Source organism: Strigops habroptila, chromosome 11 (genome assembly GCF_004027225.2).
Source record: "Strigops habroptila isolate Jane chromosome 11, bStrHab1.2.pri, whole genome shotgun sequence".
NCBI classification, from domain to species: domain Eukaryota; kingdom Metazoa; phylum Chordata; class Aves; order Psittaciformes; family Psittacidae; genus Strigops; species Strigops habroptila.
The window spans coordinates 13908716-13928821 of NC_046360.1; the positions used below are offsets into that span (position 1 = coordinate 13908716).

General features: G+C 52.8%; 1 protein-coding gene across 11 annotated transcripts in view; it reads left to right on the forward strand.

Annotated features, from left to right (window-relative positions):
• The window catches only part of NF2 (neurofibromin 2), a 48433-nt gene that overhangs the window by 14370 nt on the left and 13957 nt on the right, over positions 1-20106 (forward strand). For 8 of the 11 annotated variants that reach the window (XM_030500391.2, XM_030500394.2, XM_030500396.1 and 5 more), the window contains exons 4-13: positions 205-288; positions 4879-4947; positions 5118-5200; positions 5873-5948; positions 6654-6788; positions 8648-8722; positions 10384-10497; positions 13321-13443; positions 13903-14120; positions 15465-15570. In XM_030500391.2, coding sequence (XP_030356251.1) covers positions 205-288; positions 4879-4947; positions 5118-5200; positions 5873-5948; positions 6654-6788; positions 8648-8722; positions 10384-10497; positions 13321-13443; positions 13903-14120; positions 15465-15570 — 1083 coding nt within the window. Of the gene's footprint in view, positions 1-204; positions 289-4878; positions 4948-5117; positions 5201-5872; positions 5949-6653; positions 6789-8647; positions 8723-10383; positions 10498-10988; positions 11209-13320; positions 13444-13902; positions 14121-15464; positions 15571-20106 lie in introns of those variants that run through there. The other 3 variants (XM_030500397.1, XM_030500393.1, XM_030500399.1) reach the window with 3 other exon arrangements.

Below are 20106 nucleotides of genomic sequence, written 5' to 3' on the forward strand. Positions count from 1 at the left end.
GAAAAAGGTGGCTTGTGAAAGGCTGAGCCCTTCCCTTCCCAGCCAGCCGAGACTTCCCGGCCTGAGCTGTGACGAGTGTTAGGAACAGCGTTAACTGTGTGCTCGACAGCTCGAGATAAAGCAAACTGCAGCCATCTGCTGTGCCAGCCATGCTTTGCACTGCTCCGCTAAATGCGTGTGGTGTGTCCTTTACTGCTTGTGCAGGTGAAGAAGCAGATTTTGGATGAGAAGATCTATTGTCCTCCTGAAGCTTCCGTCCTGCTGGCCTCATACGCTGTCCAAGCCAAGGTAAGGCACAGGGGGATGCTCCAGGGGCCTCCTGGCGTTGGATTGAAGGGACCTTAAAGCTCCTCCAGCTCCAACCCCTGCCACGGGCAGGGACACCTTCCACTAGAGCAGGTTGCTCCAAGCCCCTGTGTCCAACCTGGCCTTGAACACTGCCAGGGCTGGGGCAGCACAGCTGGTGATGGGTTGGTGTTGCTCCTTTACTGTTGTAGCCAGAGGCAAACCAGCCATGGGACTCACAGTTTGCTGCTTCCCCAGAATCCTTGTCCTCATGATAACCACTTTATTTTGAGCTCTACAGCTTTGCCACATGATGCTATTGCAGTGTTAAAGGGCTCTTCCTGGCTTTTCCCTTGGTCTTGGGTGTTTGGCCTCGCTAAACAGGAAGAAATCAGTGGTCACCAAGTTCCCCTCATTCCTCAGCTCTGGAGTCTGTGTTTTGCTGAGGATTACTTAGGAGAACATGGTTTTCCAATCTGGAGCATGCAGCCTTGGACAACTTGCAGCAGCCCACAGCAGAGGGAGCAGCCTGAGGTTCAGAAGTGGGAATGTTCTTGCAGGAGGGGAGGGAATTTCTCCCTGTGTATGCACAACATGTCCTGCTGCTCAGTTAACAACTCGTGTAGCTCATCTCCAGTTGGTGTGTGTAGAGATAATGTCTTTGGGAAAGGAGTGAGTCTGAACACAGCTATGGTACTGCTGTAGCCTCCCGTTGTAGTCAGTTCTGGCTCTGGATGTGATGCAGGGAGGTGTCTTGGCTCACAGGACCTCAGGGTGGTGGCCAGCCCCTGGCCCTGTCCTGAGGAGCAGGAGTGTCCAGCAGTTTGGGACAAGCAGGGTGGCTCTGGCCTGTGAGACCCCCTCAGCTGGCACTGCAGGACAGGGGGTTGGCTCTGCTGCCTGAACAGAGTGCCTGGTCCAGGCTGGTTGGAGCCAGGGGCCTGTCCTCAGTGTTCCCTGTGGCTTTGTCTGCATCACAGAACCATTCGGGTTGGAGGTGACCTCTGGAGATCACCCAGTCCAACCCCCTGCCAAGGCAGAGCCACCCAGAGCAGGTCACACATAGAATCACATAGATTCTGTGATCCTGTGGTGGTGGGTTTGGGATGTCTCCAGAGAGGGAGGCTCCACCACCCCGTGAGCAGCCTGTGCCAGTGCCCTGCCACCCCCAACAGAAAGTTGTTCTTGCTCATGCCGAGGTGCAGCTTGTGCTTTAGTTCATGGCCATTGCTCCTCGTCCCGTCGCTGTCATTGCCATATAATCTTCCTCACAACCCATCAGTTGTGTGCTGGCTGCAGCCCTGCGTGATGTGCAGTGATATTCTTTGATGATAAATGTTTGAATTTACTAGGAAAAGGTTTTCTCCTCGTTGTCAGAGTATTGATGGGACCGTATTTTGTTCGAGAAACCCATCAGGGGAAGGACAAGTTGCTTTTGGAAACGTTGCTCTTTGAGTCCGACATTCATCACTTATTAGAGTGCATGAGCAAACACTTGCCTTTTCCTCTGTTGACCTGCTGCGCTGAGGATGCAGAGGGGGTGACATTCCCTGTTGCAGGAATGAATAAACCATTGAGTAAATATCGAGCGCTGTTAACTCTTGGCTGTGACAGGTTCTGCTCGTGTGGCTGGGAACAGGCTGGGATGTGGTTCAGGGCTGTTGTACCAGCCCCTTTCCCTTCTCCCAGCTCAGCTGCTGACCTTGGGGCTCAGTCGCACACTCGACGTGCTCAACACTTGGCTGCAGTCAGAGCAGTTCTTTTAACCTTGCACATCTTGATCTGCACAGAGATTGTGATGCCCTTTCTGTTCCTTGCTAATGTGCTTTCGTGTCAGCATCAGACAGTGCTTTTCCTCGCTGCCACCCCAGACTAGCCAGGCTCCAGGCTGGGCTTCCCCTCCTGCATTTCCTTTCTCAGGGAAGGAGGAAGCTGAAAGCACATCCTCAGCGTGGAACCGGGGAGAAAGATGTTGCAGGTCATCTCCTTCCAGTTCAATAGGATAATGGTGTCCTTCCTGGACAGGAGAGTGGCTGCTGAGCACAGTAATTTCATTAACAACGTGCTCATCTGCATGATTAGGGCCATAACAGTCTGACACAGAGGTGTGTGTGCATCTGATAACAGCCATTTGACCGACAGCCAGCTTGGTTGGGGCTCTTGCTGCACACCTACCTGCAATCACAAAGGGAGCACGGGGGTCGTAACAATAAACCCTGCTTTATTTCTGTACCCTGGGGTTCATTTGGGGAATTACTGTGTGTTTCCCCTCTAGCTCTGCTTCAAACCACCCACGCTGCTTTCAGGTGGTGGATGTGGTGCAGGTTTTAAATAGCCTGGGAGCTACTGAGAAATGCACCCAGCAGAACATGGGGATGTCCTGGGGGTTCTTCCAGTTCTTGCCTTTTAAATGCAGATCCCTGCTTGCTGCAGCCCTCTCAGCACTTCACAGCCCGGAGCACTGTAAAGGGCTCTGCTTTGCTTTCATTTTATTCCATTCCCCCCCCCAAACAAGCAGTACTTGGTGTCAACAGCTTGAAGCTGAACATGCCAGTGTTTATCCAGGACGGTAAGCCAAGGGTATGAATGAGGTAAAGGCACTTCCCATGTATATCCGTGGATATTAATCATAGTTCCATTAACAGGAGCTGCAATTCCAGGACAGTTTTGAAGTAATGATTTAACTGAAAAGGTCTTTAGAAGTATGTTTGCCAAATCATTTCGGCCAACATATACTGCAATCCTTAAAGCTGTTTGGTGGTGTTTGACTTGTGAATAATCAATGTTCTCATCCAGGCTCCTTCTCAGTACAAATATTCCTTTGGGACACAGCAATATTTTTCACCACGTGCAAATCACATAATCCACACTTAGTCTTGGATCTCTACAGTAGATCACAACCCAATATAATCACCTTAATCCTCTTTGCTGTTCTTTTCATCACCTACAAGTGATTTATTTCCTGCCTCTCCAGGGGTATTGGAGTTGTTTTGTTTGCCAGCACCACGTTGTTGTGGCTCTTCCCTTTTGATGTGGGTTCAAGGGACGCGTACCTGCAGTGTGCTGATCTCTGAGGACCTCCAAGCATCTGGAGACCTTGGAAAACAGCTGAAATCCGTGCTGGTTTTGTGCTATTCATTGAAGTCTGAGTCAGTGTTGATTGTTGCATGCTTCCTTTGCATCTGCATTGGCTCCAAATCAACATCTGCCTCTTTAATCTCTGCTTCTTATCTATGGAACAAGGATGTCCGTGGAGATGTTTGATGCTGAGCTCTGGTTTTAGTGTACAACGTGCTGGTTCTGGCGTTAAAAGGAGGCTGGTATGGAAAGCTGCCTGGCTTAGGGCATGACCACCACGTGTGTCTTGGTCTTGGTTTGAAAGATTGTCACCATTTGGTGCTTCCTGAGCTGAGGTTCTTTAGGAAAGCAGTGACTTGGGCACACGTGGCCGTGTCTTCTGCGACTGCAGACCCCTGTTTGCAGGTGAATGAAAATCACAGCGTTCCTTGGACGTGCCTCACATCCACTGTCCTCTTCTCTTGAACTTGGTGGGTTATTCGAGGTGCTGGTTTCTGGTGGTTTCCTGCTCTTTGAGGCTGTGCAGGAGGTAAATTCATTCTCACATGCACGGCGGGAGCGCTTGGCTGTTCAATGTGTTCATAGCAGGTTTGGTTCTCAGTCACTTTCTATGCTCAGAAAGATGCAGATCTAAACAAATAGCACTAATTACTGGCTGCCCTTAACAAATCCCAATTGGGTTCCATGACCCAGTCGAGTAACAGACCCTCTGGTGGAAAATTTGGCACCTTAAAGGAGTCTGTCAAAGTCCTGTGTGTTCTGTCTTCCATGAGGGTGCGGAGCAGCAGCAGAGAAACTGCCTCACCCCAGCCACTGGCATCAGGCAGGCTTTGGGAACAGGTCTTTGTCCGTATTGTGGCTCCCTGTCTCTATCCCAGTATGACAGCAAGGACCCCTCTCCTCTAGAGTCCTTCCCTGCACTGGAGGAAGTGTTTTCTGGGCATGGTAACTAGAGTGGAATAGAATTGTTCTGTTGGAAGGGACTTAAAATGATCATCTAGTCCCAGTGATGGATGTGGGATGGATGGTGGACACAGGCTTGATAGAGTTGGTGGAAATCCAGTGGTGTTCAGGGCTTTACTTCAGTGTTACTCTGTTAGTGTCCTGCAGGGTGCATGTTTTGGGAAGGAAGCGAGATATGGACTTGGCAGAGCTGGGTTTATGGTTGGATTCAGTAATCTTAAAGGTCTCCAACCTAAATGATTCTGTGATTCTGTGATGGTGGATGCTGGCTGGCTGGTGGACATCAACTGATGGTGGACAGTTTGTTGTGCTTCCACTTCTGCTGCATGAGCAGGAGAAGGACATCAGTCTCCATCAGCAACCAAATAACAAAGCAAATCCAGTTATTAAATCCACCGAGCAGCATCTGCTCTCTGCTCCAGGAGGTTGTGAGGTTCAGGGTGGAAGTGGTCTGTGTTTGCTGTCCCCACAAGGGGCGGATGTGTGGGGTGAAGGGTTTTCCTTGCCCCTGGTGTTATGTGGGGTGGGCACAATGTCTGTGCTTCTTTGCAGTACGGCGATTACGACCCCAACGTGCACAAGCGAGGCTTCCTGGCGCAAGAGGAGCTGCTCCCAAAGCGGGTGAGGAGCTTGGCTGAGAGCAGGAGGGGCGGCTTTCCAAGCCCCCTGCACAGAGGGACTTTGGGGGGCTGCCTGAGGGGTGCCTGGGGCTCGGGTGTTGTGGCTTGCTTGCTGGCCAAGTGTGACAGGAGCAGAGTGTGACCTGGTCTCTGTCTCCCCACGTGTCTCAGGTGATAAACCTGTACCAGATGACCCCGGAGATGTGGGAGGAGAGGATAACAGCCTGGTATGCGGAGCACCGGGGCAGAGCGAGGTGAGTGTGTGCTGCAGTGCTGCCTCAGGGGCCTTCCCATCAGCACCCATGGGGTTTGGGGAGCTTGGGCAGGTGATGGATGAGCTCTGCTGACAGCAGGGTTGATCCCAGCACACTGCTGCAGCAGGCTCCCAAGGGGCTTTCTTTGGTTGCTTTGCATGAGTCCTGCTGTCCTCAGGTCACTGACGGGGTCCTGGAGAGGACCTGATGCTGTGTAGGACCACCTGCAGAGGGCAGGGAGGTGAGCAGCCCTGCCTGCCTGTGGTCAGGATGTTTTGGGAGCCAGGAAAAGAAATGGGGATTCATTCTGATGAAGGGTATTGCTGCCTTGGGTGGAAAAATGCTCCTTGTCGGGTGGATAAGCCTGAAGTCAGATGGATCCTCCCAGCCAAGGGCTTCCTAATTATGCCCAAGGGATTGGGAGACAGACAAAGCAAGAGCTTGAAGTGCTGCATCTCTCAAGGCCTTGGCAGCCATTAAGATGCTGGCAAGCTGCAGAGTGGGGTTTGCTGTTGGACTTTATTGATCCTACCAGCAAAGAGAGGATTGACCTGTGCGATAGAGACAGTCCAGGCTTTAAAGCTTGTGAGTACTTGGGCTCAGCAAGAGCAGCCGTGCCTCTCTCCCTGATCCTACCAAACAGTGTAACGCTGACCTTTCTTTGGCTGACAGAGATGAAGCTGAAATGGAGTATTTGAAGATAGCTCAGGACTTAGAGATGTACGGAGTGAACTATTTCGCTATTAGGGTGAGTGCAGGTTGTGGGACGTGTTTTCTTGCTGGTGTAGCTCTTGTGTTAATCTTCCTCTTTTGTGTGGCTGTGGGATTTGGAGCTTTGGAGAGCCAGCAGACCTGAGAGATGCTGTTGTAGCACTGCTGCATGGCTGGTAATGAAGAGCTGCTCTCACAGGAGCTCTCCTTCATACAAGATCCATGTCAGAAGCTATGTCATGGAATCCCAGCCTGAGTTGGAAGGGACCTTAAAGCTCCTCCAGTTCCAACCCCCTGCCCCGGGCAGGGACACCTTCCACTAGAGCAGGTTGCTTCAAGCCCCTGTGTCCAACCTGGCCTTGAACACTGCCAGGGATGGGGCAGCCACAGCTTCTCTGGGCACCCTGTGCCAGCGCCTCAGCACCCTCACAGGGAAGAGCTTCTGCCTAAGAGCTCATCTCAATCTCCCCTCTGGCAGGTTAAAGCCATTCCCCTTGTCCTGTCCCTACAGGTCCTTGTCCAAAGCCCCTCTCCAGGTTTCCTGGAGCCCCTTTCGGTATTGGAAGACTGTTACAAGGTCTCCCTGGAACCTTCTCCAGGCACTTCTGGTACTCCCAGAAGCTCTTCAGATCCGCAGTGCTGGTGGGTTGCTGCTCAGGGCTGGGTGATGAAGCTGACAGTGGTTCATGCCAACCCTCCAAGGGGAATTAAAGGGTTTCTGCTTTTTTCTTTCTTCCTGTAGAACAAAAAGGGCACCGAGCTGCTCCTTGGAGTTGATGCTTTGGGTCTTCACATTTATGACCCAGACAACAGGTTGACCCCTAAAATCTCCTTCCCGTGGAACGAGATCCGCAATATCTCATACAGCGATAAAGAGGTAACATCAGAACTCAGAAGCTGAGATCTCTGCTTTGCTCTATGTATTCCAGTGTCTGTATACTGTGTTATGAAATAGTGAGAAGAGCTCTTGTCATCTCATTACATCACTGGGGGTTTCCAGGCTGCCAGGCTTGGCATGACAGCTGGAATCTTTTTAGGAAGTTGAGTAATTTAAGCTTGCTGTTGGGATAGATACTTATTAAATCCAGAGCACAAATATGAGTCTTCTGAATTGTTGGCCACCAAACCCAGCTGAGAACAGCAATGGACTTGGCATTGGAGGGGAAGCTGATGGGCTCGGTTTTCAGTCTGAGAGAGCAGCTCAGGGGAAGCAGCTGCCTCGTGGTGAGGAAGAAAAGGAGTTTCTTACTTAAAAGTTGTTTTCTAATCTAATCATGATATTGATCAGGGTAAAAGCTGAAGGTTTCTCATTCTTATTGCGTGTCTTGGGCAGTTCTGTAAGCAGGAAGGCCATGCTGGGGTTCATGTTTAAGGATGAAGAGTTTCCCAGCTCTGCAGGACAGCCCCGCGCTTGGTGACTTCCAAGGGTTTTCCTGCCCGTGGCAGACGAGTGCAGCAGCAGCTGCCTGCTCAGTGGCTGCCTCAGGAGCCTCCCCAACCAGCCCTTGGCACAAGGCTGTGACACAAGGCTGTGACAGAGCTTTCTCCTGGGGGAAAGAGCTGTTACCTTCCATCAGGTCACTGATCTGCTTAATGAAGTGACCACGAGTAGAGCTGGCAGTAAACAGGCTCAGTGGCTGGCTATGACAGCTCCACCAGCCACACAGGGCTTTGGTCCAGCCTAACCAAGACTGGCTGTTCACCTGGAGCTGCAATTCCTCTCCTGGCTGTTGCTTTCCGTGCCTGGTGGGGGCTGTGCTGGAGCCCAAGTCCGGGGACACTCACTCACATCTGCCTGTGTGAAGGTCTTTAAAGACTGGCTCTTAAACTGACAAAGCAAAGCACTGCCATGGCCAGCCCTGCTCAGGCAGTGCCAGGGGCTGACAAATAGACCTGCTTTAATGGACACAGACTGCTCGAGCGCTGCCTCCTCAGCTGGTTGGTTTTGCAGTGTGTGGGGGAGTGATGGAATATAAGCATGCTTCTAAAGCATGCTGTGCTGGGAGCACTCCAGCTCTTCAAGCACCCTTTAGCTAGTGCAGAGTTACCTGTCTGTCCAGGGGCTGTGTTGCTGGAGTCTGGTCATGCCACCTCTGTCCTCCTCAGAGAGCTGCTCTTTGGAGGGGGTACACCCAGGCCATGGTTGGAGCTGTTTGGGTGGTACATAGAGTGTAAATACAGAGTGAGGGGATAACAGCTGAGTTCAGAGCGAGCAGTCTTGTGGCAGGGCTGACTTCTGGAGAACAGAACCCTGCTGGGCAGCCCTTGTGAGTGGAGGTGTCACCGGGAAGGGCAGCAGCTCCTGTTGCTGTGTTCCTCATGCAACCCTCCTGCCCACCGTCAGGCACCCGAGCTGGTTCTTCCTCCCTCCAGAAGCATCAGGAGTTCCTGCTGTGGGTTCTGTGTCCTGTGGAGCTGCAGGAGAGCAGCATCCTGCCTCGGGAGGTGCTGGGCTGTCCCTGCCCTCTGCAAGGTGCTGTGTTGCAGTCTGTGGGTGAACAGCACTCTCATTGCTCCTGTGGCACTCATGTTTGTCAGAGCAGAGGGACAGTTGTCTCCTTGCTTGCTTTTGATACTAGTTCTCTTGCTTGGCTAAAAGCCACAGGGACAGCTCTCAGCCTTGTTTGTCTGACACTGCTGACCTGAGCCAAAGCTTTCAGTAAGACTTTTATAGCCGTGTGTTTATTAAATGCACTGCTCTCTGATATTTCTCCCTCTTTATTTTTCCCTTTTCAGTTTACCATTAAGCCATTGGACAAAAAGATTGATGTTTTTAAATTCAATTCATCAAAGCTACGTGTGAATAAGCTGGTAAGTCTACACATAGAGTCATTTTTATGGGCTGCAGCAGTAGTTTCTGCAGGCAGCATGAGCCAGTGTTCTTTTGGGGCTTTCCTCTGAGCAGACAGAGAGGCAGTGTGCTGGCCTGGCGGGGCTGTAGGTGTCATGTAGTAGCAGTTACTACTCAGAGCCTCTAGAAGAGGAAGGGGCAGCTCAAGTCAAGCTCATTCACAGCTCATCTTCCCCCCCCCCCGCTCCTGTTTTTTGTGTTCCTTGCTGAGCTCTCAGGTTGACCTGCACAATGGAAGCACTTATTAAGTAAAACTTTCTTGTCACCCCATCTTGTGGAGCCAGGCTGAGAGAGCTGGGCTGGGGCAGCCTGGAGAAGAGAAGGCTCCTTAAGGAGAGACCTTAGAGCAGCTCCAGTGCCTAAAGGGGCTCCAGGAAACCTGGAGAGGGGCTTTGGACAAGGGCCTGTAGGGCCAGGCCAAGGGCAATGGCTTTAACCTGCCAGAGGGGAGATTGAGATGAGCTCTGAGGCAGAAGCTCTTCCCTGTGAGGGTGCTGAGGCGCTGGCACAGGGTGCCCAGAGAAGCTGTGGCTGCCCCATCCCTGGCAGTGTTCAAGGCCAGGTTGGACACAGGGGCTTGGAGCAACCTGCTCTAGTGGAAGGTGTCCCTGCCCGTGGCAAGGGCTTGGAACTGGAGGAGCTTTAAGGCCCTTCCCAATCCAGCCCAGCCTGTGACTATATGATCTCTGTTTCCAGATCCCCTTTGTTCTGCAGATCCTTCCCGTTCTTTCCTCTGATGTAGATCTCCCTGTTCCGGGGTGCACCATTGCCAGTCACAGCCCTGGCTTTTCCTAGGCTGGTCCCCTCTGAGGACAATCTCCTTGTACAAGGGTGGAGGGAGCTACATTGACCATCTGTGTTAGAGACCAGCTTTAGGCAGTGTTGTGCCTTTGGTATGTGGAGGAGCTTTGGTCCAGGTCCTGCAGTAGCTGTGCACCGTTGTTAAGTCACACGAGAGACCTTTGGTGTCCTGGTTAGAGCCTGTCCTGTACTTCATGTGCCGTAGGGAAGTGGGGCTTCATGACATAACCACATCCTCTGCGCCAGGTCCATAGTGCTGCAGCTCCTCTGACTCCAGAGAAGGCATTTGTGGCTTGTGAAACAGCAGATGGGCATGGGAATCAGTGCTGTAGAAAAGAACCCCATTTTAGAACCTGCTGTTACTGCTGAGAAGAGCTTTCACTCTTTTGTGCCCCCATCCCTTTGCTAACCCTCCTCTAGTATTGCCACTCCCTTGTCCTCCTTGGGTACCAGAGGAAACCGTGTTGGTCCTCAAGCCCTTCAGCAAAGGTATCTGAAGATGTTCAAGGAGGTTTTTTAGAAACCTTCTCTTTGTCCCAGATGGAAAAGGTTTTTCTTTCTCTTTTGGTTTCTTTTTTTAATGTCAATGCTTTAAACATGCACTTGAGAGAAGGCACAAGTTGATCTTGAGCCTAAAGAAAGGGGGCAGTGGGGAGCAGGGAGCTATGGTAGCTCGTAGGGTTTGAGACAGTGGGTGAAGGTGCTTACAAGCACCAGACCCAAGCAGCTGTAGCGACTGTGTGTGTCAGGAATACAAACCACCTCGAGGTCGTCATGTGTACAGCTGTTTCTCTCCGCTCTTCACCCTCGACTGGAATAGATTCTTCAGCTGTGTATTGGAAACCACGACCTCTTCATGAGGAGGAGGAAGGCAGACTCGTTGGAGGTCCAGCAGATGAAAGCACAGGCCAGGGAGGAGAAAGCCAGGAAGCAGGTGAGAGACATCTCCTACACCCAAACTATGAGCTGACACCAGAGATGCAAATGAACTCGGGAGGGAGCAGTCTCCAGAACAGCATCGAGCACACGGAGCAGCTTTGAGGGAAGGGCCTATGAACATCTAGTTTTAATAGCCTGCTCCCAGCTCGCCAGCCATTCCCAGCTTGGCTCTGCAGGTCGGTGGCAGCCCAAGTCCAGCCCCTGTACTGGAGAACAAAACCGGGGTGATGGGAGGGAAGAGCTGATCCGGCTGTCCTGGAGGTGTGTGCGCATCCTCCGCGCCTCGCTTTACCCCTGGGCTCCGTGGCTGCAAAGCTGTAGGGTGAGGGGTAGTTGCTCGTGAGGAAGGCAGAGGCTGTGGGGGGCAGCCGTGCTTTGCCGAGGTTCTTTGCCTCCTTGTCTAATTGCCTGCTGATGGAATGCAGGCCGGGGCCGGGGCATGCAGCTTGCATGCTAATCTGCTGCCGGCTCCTTTATCTGCCGCAGGTCAGCCCAGGCGGCGAGAACGGCTCTTTGGAGGCAGCAGCGTGGAGGCAATGAACATACATCAGCAAATTGGATTGTCTGAATCATTGTTTTCTGCTCGTAGACCTTTTCTACTCCCTGAAACCTGTACAGCTAATCTGAGTGCTGGTGCTTGGAATATAAATGGCCCTTTTGCAATAAAACCACTCTACAGCAGCAGGAGAAACCGGAGCAGCCACTTGTGTACCCAGGAGGGCCTGATGCTCAAGTGGCTGCTAAGTTAATGGCTTTGAGCACGGCCACAGGGGTGGCTGCATGGTGCTGGGCTTGGCATTGAGGTGCTGGGCTGAGCTGGAGATGTGGTGTGGCTTGTCTCGCAGGCACCTCCTGAAGCAGTTCTCCTTCCTGCAGCTCATGGGGTGGCAGGAGAGGAAAGGACATGAGTCATTCTGGGGGGAACCAGGCCAGCCCCTCTGGAAAGGGGGGTTCTTGCTTCCTCTGGTCGGTAAGGAGATGGTGCCAGTGCAGCAAAAGCTCTCTGTGGAAGGAGCTTTGAGGTGTCCAAGCGCTGATGACTTCAGGAGCAGGTTTAGGTGTTGGAGTAACAGGAGCAGCACCTGGATCTGTGCTTAGCTGGGCTGCTGGGAGAGGTGAGGGCACTGAGGGCCAGCAGGAGCTGGTCACCTCACATGGGTTCTCCAACCCAGAGCACTTGTGCCCTATGGGACAGGTCAGGCTCCTGCTTGGCTTGGCTGCCCTCTTGCAGCCACCGTGCTGCCGCCTGCTCTCCTCCCTCCCCAGCATCCACACTTAGGAACTGGTTCCGGATAGTCCTTTTGTGTTGGGAATTCTTGTTAAAGGAGGTCCTGAACGGGATGCAGATCATCATGATAATTAATGAGGGGAACCTTTAATAGAAGGCAGCAGAGCTGTGCGAGCAGTGGGCGTCCCACTCTCGGAACACAGTTGGTGTCCAAGGAGCAGAGATGTGTCTTGTCACACTTATTTCCCTTATTAAAGCTAGCGAGTGGCCTGTGCCAAGCTGTGAGTCCTACCTGCAGTGGAGATGCTGGTAACACACCCAGTCTGTCCTGCTGGAGGGATTAAATGTGGTGTGTTCATTAGCCCAATGGCTCCCTGTGGGCTGTTAGCTAGCGGAGAGGCAGTGGTTGGGCACGTTCTGTCTGCGCAACGCTCTCGGCATCTTCTGGGAAGAGGTGGTGGATTCTGGTGGGTTGTCTCAGCATAGCTTGGATGTTCCCCTCCTGGAGAAGCATTGCTATTTCCTGCAGATGGAGCTGGGGGGAGAGAGTTCATGCACCTCGAATCCTGTGTTTGATTCTGGGCCCCTCACTGCAAGAGAGACATTGAGGTGCTGGAGCGGGGCCAGAGAAGGGCCCCGGAGCTGGTGCAGGGCCTGGAGCACAAGTGCGATGGGGAACGGCTGAGGGACCTGGGGGGGTTTAGTCTGGAGAAGAGAAGGCTCAGGGGGGACCTTCTTGCTCTCTGCAACTGCCTGACAGGAGGATGGAGCCAGGAGGGGGCTGGTCTCTGCTCCCAAGGAACAAGGGATGGGACAAGAGGAAACGGCCTCAAGCTGCACCAGGGGAGGTTTAGATGGAGCTGAGGAACAATTCCTTCCCCAGAGGGTGCTCAGGCATTGGAACAGGCTGCCCAGGGCAGGGCTGGAGTCACCGGCCCTGGAAGTGTTCCCAAACCTCAGTGCCATGGGTTAGTGGTGGCCTTGGCAGCGCTGGGGAATGGTTGGACTGAATGAGCTTAAAGGTTGATTCCATGATTGTATGATCTAGGAGCTGGTAGAGGTGGTTGCATGCTTTGAGCAAGTGGCAGTGAAGTTTGCAGTGTGCTGGGTCAGGTGTCTGATCAAAAGCAGCAGCTCTCCATGTCCTTCAGGCTCCTGCCTTGCAGTGTGTCTGTACTTGATGTTTTGAAGATGTCCTCAGACTGCCCTTAGGCCCGGCCTTGCTGTCTGTTCAACGTGCTGGAAGGAACTCTGGGGGTAGCTGGAGCTCTTGGGACCTTCCTTGTGTGAGCCTGCTCTGTGAGTCAGTGTAGGAGGGAGCTGTTTGGGATGCAGTCACCTGCTTGTGTGGCAGTGCTGTAGGGAACAGCCTGCTCAGAGGATAGGGATTGTCTCAGGAATGGCCCTTTTCAAGGGAGCTGAATGCATCAGGTCACCCCCGTTTAGTGAAGCTCCCTGTGTTGATAAGCAGAGAGCAGGCATCAGTGCAGTCCTGTGCTCTAACCCCACGCAGTGGCCCTTCCTCATCCTGTGGAAAGCCTTTCTAACGGGTATTATTTCTCCTTGCTTTCCCCAATCCCTTTCTCCTAGATGGAACGGCAGCGCCTGGCCCGAGAGAAGCAAATGAGAGAAGAGGCAGAAAGGACAAGGGATGAGCTGGAGAGAAGGTTGATGCAGTTAAAGGAAGAGGCAACGATGGCCAACGAGGCTCTGGTAGGTCTCTGGGGGGTTGTTTCCTGAGGCACTGGAGCTGTTCTTCACCCTTTCCCCGGATAAAGTGTTTTAGGAGGCACACTGTGACTGTCCTATGGTGTAGCCGAGGCCCTCAGTGCCATGGGTTAGTGGTGGCCTTGGCAGTGCTGGGAAAGGTTGGACTTGATGAGCTTAAAGGTCTTTTCCAACCTGGTTGATTCCATGATTCTGTTCTCAAACTGCTGCTGGCAGATGGTGATCAGGAGGCTGGCTGAAGGGACACAAAGGAGGACGATTTGGGACAGAGCCTGGGCACATCCAGGTCTTGGCCGCAGGAGCTGCAGGCTTGCATGGAAGGGAGGGAGGGACTCTATGGGCAGCCGGGTGGAGCGAGCAGCTCCGGGCTCTGCTCCGGGGCTTGTGAGCGCGACTGGGGAGACATTCAATGTGCTTAATGGCTCCGTGTGCCTCGCTTCTCAGATGAGGTCTGAAGAGACAGCAGACCTGCTGGCCGAGAAGGCTCAGATCACGGAGGAGGAGGCCAAGCTGCTGGCTCAGAAGGCAGCTGAGGCTGAGCAGGAGATGCAGCGGATCAAGGCCACGGCCATCCGGACGGAGGAGGAGAAGCGGCTGATGGAGCAGAAGGTGCTGGAGGCAGAGATGTTGGCACTGAAAATGGCGGAGGAGTCGGAGAGGAGGTCAGAGGGTCCAACCTTGCAGCTGCCTCTGCTTTGCTTTCCAACCCCCTTGACTTGGCTGAAGGAGCGGCTCGTGCCTCGAGTTAGTCCCTCGGAGGGTTTGCAGTGAGCCCTTGGCCTCCCGTGCATGTACAGCAGCACACGGTCCCGGGGCTGGCTGGTTTCTCTCTCCACCTCTCTCTATCCTGCTGTTTGCCACAGCTGAGCTGTCCCCAGGTAGGAAACGGTGCTGGCAGAGCAGCGGTGGCCCTGATCTTTCCCTGGGTTGGAGTTGGAGACCTTTCTCCAAAGCCTTCTTTTGGGAGGGATACTGTGGTGGGAGCCAGGAGAGGGGCTGTCAGCAGGGGAGAAGGTCCCATGGCTCTTGGCACTCTGCCTCCTGTGCCTCTCGTGCCCTGACAGCAGCAGCTCTACTTTGGGGTGATTTCTGCAAACACCCACTGCATTCCTCAGAATATTTGACAACATTAGTAACGCTGTGGTTGGTTTTTTCCTCTGGATTGTAGGTCTACATTCCCTATTCCCTCTTTATTCCTGTTTACCTCTCAGTTTTCAGCTCTCCTTCCTGGTGGTAAGCTCTCTGTTTCAGGTTAGCCTTGAGGTCTCCCTGGCTTCTGGAGTCCTTGCTGCTTGTTAAACCTGGTGTTTCCATCCTCTTGATACCAGAGCCCAGGTCCCATGGTGCATTTGGTAGTGAGCAAGTAAAAGATCATTCTTGTTTCCTTCCAGCTGATTACTCCTTTCCATGTGAGAGCTTGTTTGGTGTCAGAGCCCTTCTGCTTGGATGAACGCTGCCCTTGTCCATCTCTTCTTGCCTTGGTCTGTGCCTTGTGAAGTCTCCACTCAGATTTCAATGCAGCAGAGAAGGCATCCTTCCTCCTTTGGCTTTCTCTTTGGGGGAAGTCCTTGAGCCTAAATACTAGTCCTAGAATTGGTAGGTCCTGCCAGTAGGCAACTCTTGGGTGCTGCTTCCTTTTTGAATGCAGCAAATAATTGTTAGTAGAGGCTTACTTGTCAGAGAACTGCCCCTCCTGCTCTGAGCTTGACTTTTGAAGGTCCTGTCCTGGTGCCTTAGCCCACGTCTCCAGCCCTTGGCCTTGCTCACTGGTGCTCACACAGCCCCTGGCAGAGCTGCCCTGCTGTGGCTTGGAGTTCTGTGCTTGTTAAAACATCCCACGTGCCAGAGGTTCTGGCATTTCCCTTGCTCAAATGATTTCTTACTTTAGGTCTTGTTGTGGGACAAATCTGAACCTATTGCACACCTGCACTGTGATCCTGCTCCTCCAGCTTCTTGTTCCTCTCAGCTTCCATCTGATATTTGCCTTTTGCTGTATCTCTTTGTAGGGCGAAGGAGGCTGATCAGCTGAAGCAGGATCTTCAGGAGGCCCGTGAGTCTGAGCGGAGAGCGAAGCAGAAGCTTTTGGAGATCACCAGCAAGTCGTCCTACACAGTAAGAGTGAGCTGGATTGTAGTCCCCAGCCCCTAAACGTGCCCTCCTCCATAGCCTGGAGGGCTCTCCTATCTCCATCCCATCGCTGGAGAGGTACGAGCTGTCCCATTGCATTGCCCAGCTGTTGAGAAACCCTTTGCAGTGCTCGCTCCCTTCACCCAGACACCCCATCCAGCAGAAGATCCCTTTGCTCTTTGTTGTTTTCTTTCTCCCCCACGCACCCTGCCTCATGCTGCAAGAGCAAAGGACCTGCTGGAGAAATTAAAGGCAGCAAGTTTAAAATCCATCTAACACCCGGGTCAGAGCCACGCTTCGCTGTCGTGTGTGGAGCAAACAGCCTTTAAAGTAGGGTTAAATGCTAAACAGAGGGTGTCCTGATCCTTGTTAGGTGGGATAAACATTGTTCAGAAGCTGTAAATTCATTCTTTGGGCATAAAATGGTCACTGTGCCCCTGCGTGCTGGAATTAAAACCCACTTCCTTGAAGGGAGGTTATTCCATAATTGCCCGTTAAGAGGATTTCACACCTTCCTCTGAAGCATCTGGTCCTGGTTGCTGAAACCAGACTAAATGACCACTGCTGTGCTCTGTCTGGCAGTTCCTTTCCTCCTCTTCTCTAATGCTGTACCTGCAGGTTCCTTCCCCTCCTCTGGAAACTTCTGAAGAGTGGATTGAAGAGGATGGAGGTGAAGGAACTTCCTGAAGTTCCCTGCAGAAATATCTCAAAGCTTTTCAAAATTGCAGTGATGGAAAACAGTCAGGTGCTCTGAGCTTTGGGACACCTCCAGGGCTTGCTAAAGCCTGGCTTGGAGTGCTCCTTATTTTGCAAGTGTCTGGGATGCTGGGATCCTAGTTCTGGAGCCCTCAACACCAGAGGGACGTGGAGCTGTTGGGTGAGGCCAGAGGAGGCCCCGGAGCTGCTGCGAGGGCTGGAGCAGCTCTGCTCTGGAGCCAGGCTGAGAGAGCTGGGCTGGGGCAGCCTGGAGAAGAGAAGGCTCCTGAAGGGGAGACCTTAGAGCAGCTCCAGTGCCTAAAGGGGCTCCAGGAAACCTGGAGAGGGGCTTTGGACAAGGGATGGAGGGACAGGCCAAGGGGAATGGCTTTAACCTGCCCGAGGGGAGACTGAGATGAGCTCTGAGGCAGAAGCTGTTCCCTGTGAGGGTGCTGAGGTGCTGGCACAGGGTGCCCAGAGAAGCTGTGGCTGCCCCATCCCTGGCAGTGTTCAAGGCCAGGTTGGACACAGGGGCTTGGAGCAACCTGCTCTAGTGGAAGGTGTCCCTGCCCGTGACAGGGGTTGGAGCTGGAGGAGCTTTAAGGTCCCTTCCAACACAAACCACTCTGGATTCTATGATCCACCAGTTCTTCAGTTCTGGGTGCAACTTGTGCCCAGGGTGGAGTGTCCTCACTGAAACTCTTCCACTGGGCTCCATCTGTGTTGATGTTTGGGCAGCTCTTGCCCACCCACATTCCCTCATGTTGCTGTCTCCATCCTTAGCCAAGCTGCAGACCCACAGTGAGCCCCTCTGCCTGAATCCCTGTGCCTGTGCTGGTGAGCCATGTGGCTGTGCTCCTTCCTGTGGAATTCAAGCCTCATTAGTGGGAATGTTGCAGGGTTGCCTGGAGCTCAGCTCCACCCCTCCAGCTGTGGAGGCAATCCACATCCAGACACATGGTGCTGCATCCCTATCCCTTCCCTAAAGAGCAGTGGCCTTCCTGACATGGCTGCTAGTGCCAGGAAGGAAGGAGACATGCTTTTTCCCTCCCCTGTTAGGTTGCAGAGTCCCCTCGTGCAGGTGCTGCTCCTCCTGCCCCTCTCATAGCTGTGTTGCACATGGGTGTTTGCTGTTTCCTATGGTCAGGAGGAGGAAAGTGTGCCCGTTGTGCCCATATCCAGGTGACAACTCCTTGCTGGGCTCTTCCATCCCCTGTTCTGCCTGCCTTGCTTCTCCCGTCCCCTGTGGCCTCTCCCATCCCTCTGCTACATGAGCCAGAATAAGATGCTCACTTCAAAGCTGGTGGCCTGAGGGATGAAGCAGTTTGAAAGCTGCTGTTGGGAGGCTCGTGTCCCTCAGGTGAATGGCAGCTCTGCCCAGCGGTGCAGGATTCCAGCTCCTCTCCTCCTTAATGAGAGTGTAAACTGAGCTTGTTCTTTTCCATGGTCCCAGGGCTTGTGCTGTGTTGTCCCCTGGCACTGAGGGCTAGGCAGGACTTCCCTCTGGAGGAACAAGAGCAGGGGAGGAAGCGAGGAGTGGATGGATATAGAATCATTTAGGTTGGAAAAGACCCTTAAGATGATCGAGTCCAACCATTAACCTAACTGTATGTTGCAGAAAAGGCAAGAAACAGTTATATATATAAAACTATATATATATCTTTTAACTTTCCACTGTCTAATGCTGGTCCCTTAAAGCTTGTTTCAGTGTCTTTTTAGTCCTTGAAGCTCAGGCTGCTTCTGTGCTGTGACTGGTAGGTGATGCATGAGAAATGAGACGGGAATCTGAGTCTCAGACCGTCAGGGCTAGGAGAACAATTCATTCCTTACTGACTTGGCAGCAGCTCTTCACCTCCTTCATTGTCCTTCAGGTACCACTCAGGGCAAGACTAAAGGCAGTCATCTCTTCTCTGATCCTCTGGAAGCAGTAAGTGGCTGTCTTGGGCTTGCCCAAATCCTTGAGCAGTGAAGGAAAGGCAGTGGCAGCGACAGGAGCCCTTCCTGCAGGGGAAACCCTATGACATGACTTGCTCTGTGCTTCCTCTTCCTCTCCTGCTCCGTACTCCAGAGAGATGTCCACTGTCAGCGTGGTGCTCACCTCTATTCATGGCAGGCAATTGCTTTAATGCAGGAACAGCGTTGTGCAGTTTGTTCCAGGTGAGGAGACACAGAAGGGAGAAGGTCTGTGTCCCCTTTGTCACCCCATGTCCCTGGATTAAAAATCTCTGCTCTGGCTGCAAGACTTGCCCAGGATTATTGCAATGGCAGGGAGATGCTTTGCCCCAGATATTAAGCCACATCTTTGAAAGCCTTCAGTGTGCTCTTTGCTCTTTCCTCACTCTCCCTCACTGTTCCTGCTCTCTAACTTCTCCACCATTTGTTTTGTTGCTTCGTAAAGGAAGGGGCTGGAGTAACCCTGACAAATGGGCAGCTGGGTTTAATGATTGCAGCAACTGAAATTCCTGCTCAGCTCTGACTGCTGCTCTTTGGGTTTTATTCTTAAAACCAAGTAGCTTGTGCTGAAAAGAAATGCTAAAGGTGGTTTGAAGGCCACCAGCCTGCTTGTGAGGATCCTGCCCAGCAGAGATCCTAGAACCTCACATGGGAAGGGCTTTGCAAACACCTCGGTGCCTTACAGGGATAAGACTTGAATGTCAATGGGATGTCAGCACTCGAATCAGTGAAGTGCTTTGGCAGACCTGTCCCTTTTCCTTTGAGACTGGAATTTAGGGACTCAGCTGTTCCTTTCAGCCCTGCTCTGGAAATAACATGTTCTGTGCTAGCAGCAAAGGGCAGGCAGAGCTCCTGCTTCCTTGGTGTGTGAGTCTAACTTGTAGTGCTCCAGCCAGGCTGAGCAATGCAGTTTGAGGTCCTTGTCTCTGCTCGTGCTAGGTGTTTGCTTTCCAGCGCTGCCTCTGCAGCAGACATGAAATGTTGTCCCTCTCGGTGTGTCCAGCCCAAGAGCGAGCAGGGGACGAGCCCTGGCTGCTTGTGAATTCCAGGCTGGTGCTGAGGCAAGAGGCAGGTTATGTGCAGAGTAAATCTGTCACCACCCCGGCGCTGGCGGCTCCTGTTGAAGCAGAGCTGGCTGCAAACAGTCCCTGGAGTATCCCAAAGAGGAGGAATGAGGGGAAAGAAAGAATCAGCTGAAGCTCAAGAGCTCGTTTGATGGAGCAGGTCCCCCAGAACTATCCTACCAGTTTCTGGTGCGTGCTGCCAGAGCAGCCTGTCTCTGCAGCACCGTTCCCTGATACCCACCTAGTCCAGGCTGGTTTGGGCATATTGTTGTCATTACAGGAACCCATTAAAGCAAGAACGAGTGTCTGGCAGGGAGGTGGGTGACCTTTTGGATGCCAGGCTGGATTACTGCTGTCCAACACGAGTGCTGAGCACGCTGGCAGCAGTTGTGACTCAGATCCTTGACGTGCGCTGCTGCTTGCGACCTCATCTAGCATAGTGCAGGAGCAGAGTGATGACTTGAGGCAGGATGCTGTTCCTCTGCTGGTAATGAGCCCCTTTGTTAAAGGCGTGACAGGAATTTGGACTGAGAAGGGTTGTCGTTTTAGGAGAAGATGAAACGTGAGGGCCTGGCAGTGTGTGTGTCAATGGCGGGTATCACACCATGCTGCAGGAGGGAGAACGTCCCAAATCCTCGCTCAGGTGCAAGGAGCGATTCCCTGTGTTCTCTCCGCATTTCCAGCTGAATCTAGCAGTGGTTCCTAAACACTTGGAACTGTAAATTACTGGTGCATCTCCATGGTCCTTGCTGGAATTGCTGCCTGAGTTAACCTTTGGGTTTACGTTGGTCTTTGCTCACACTGTGGG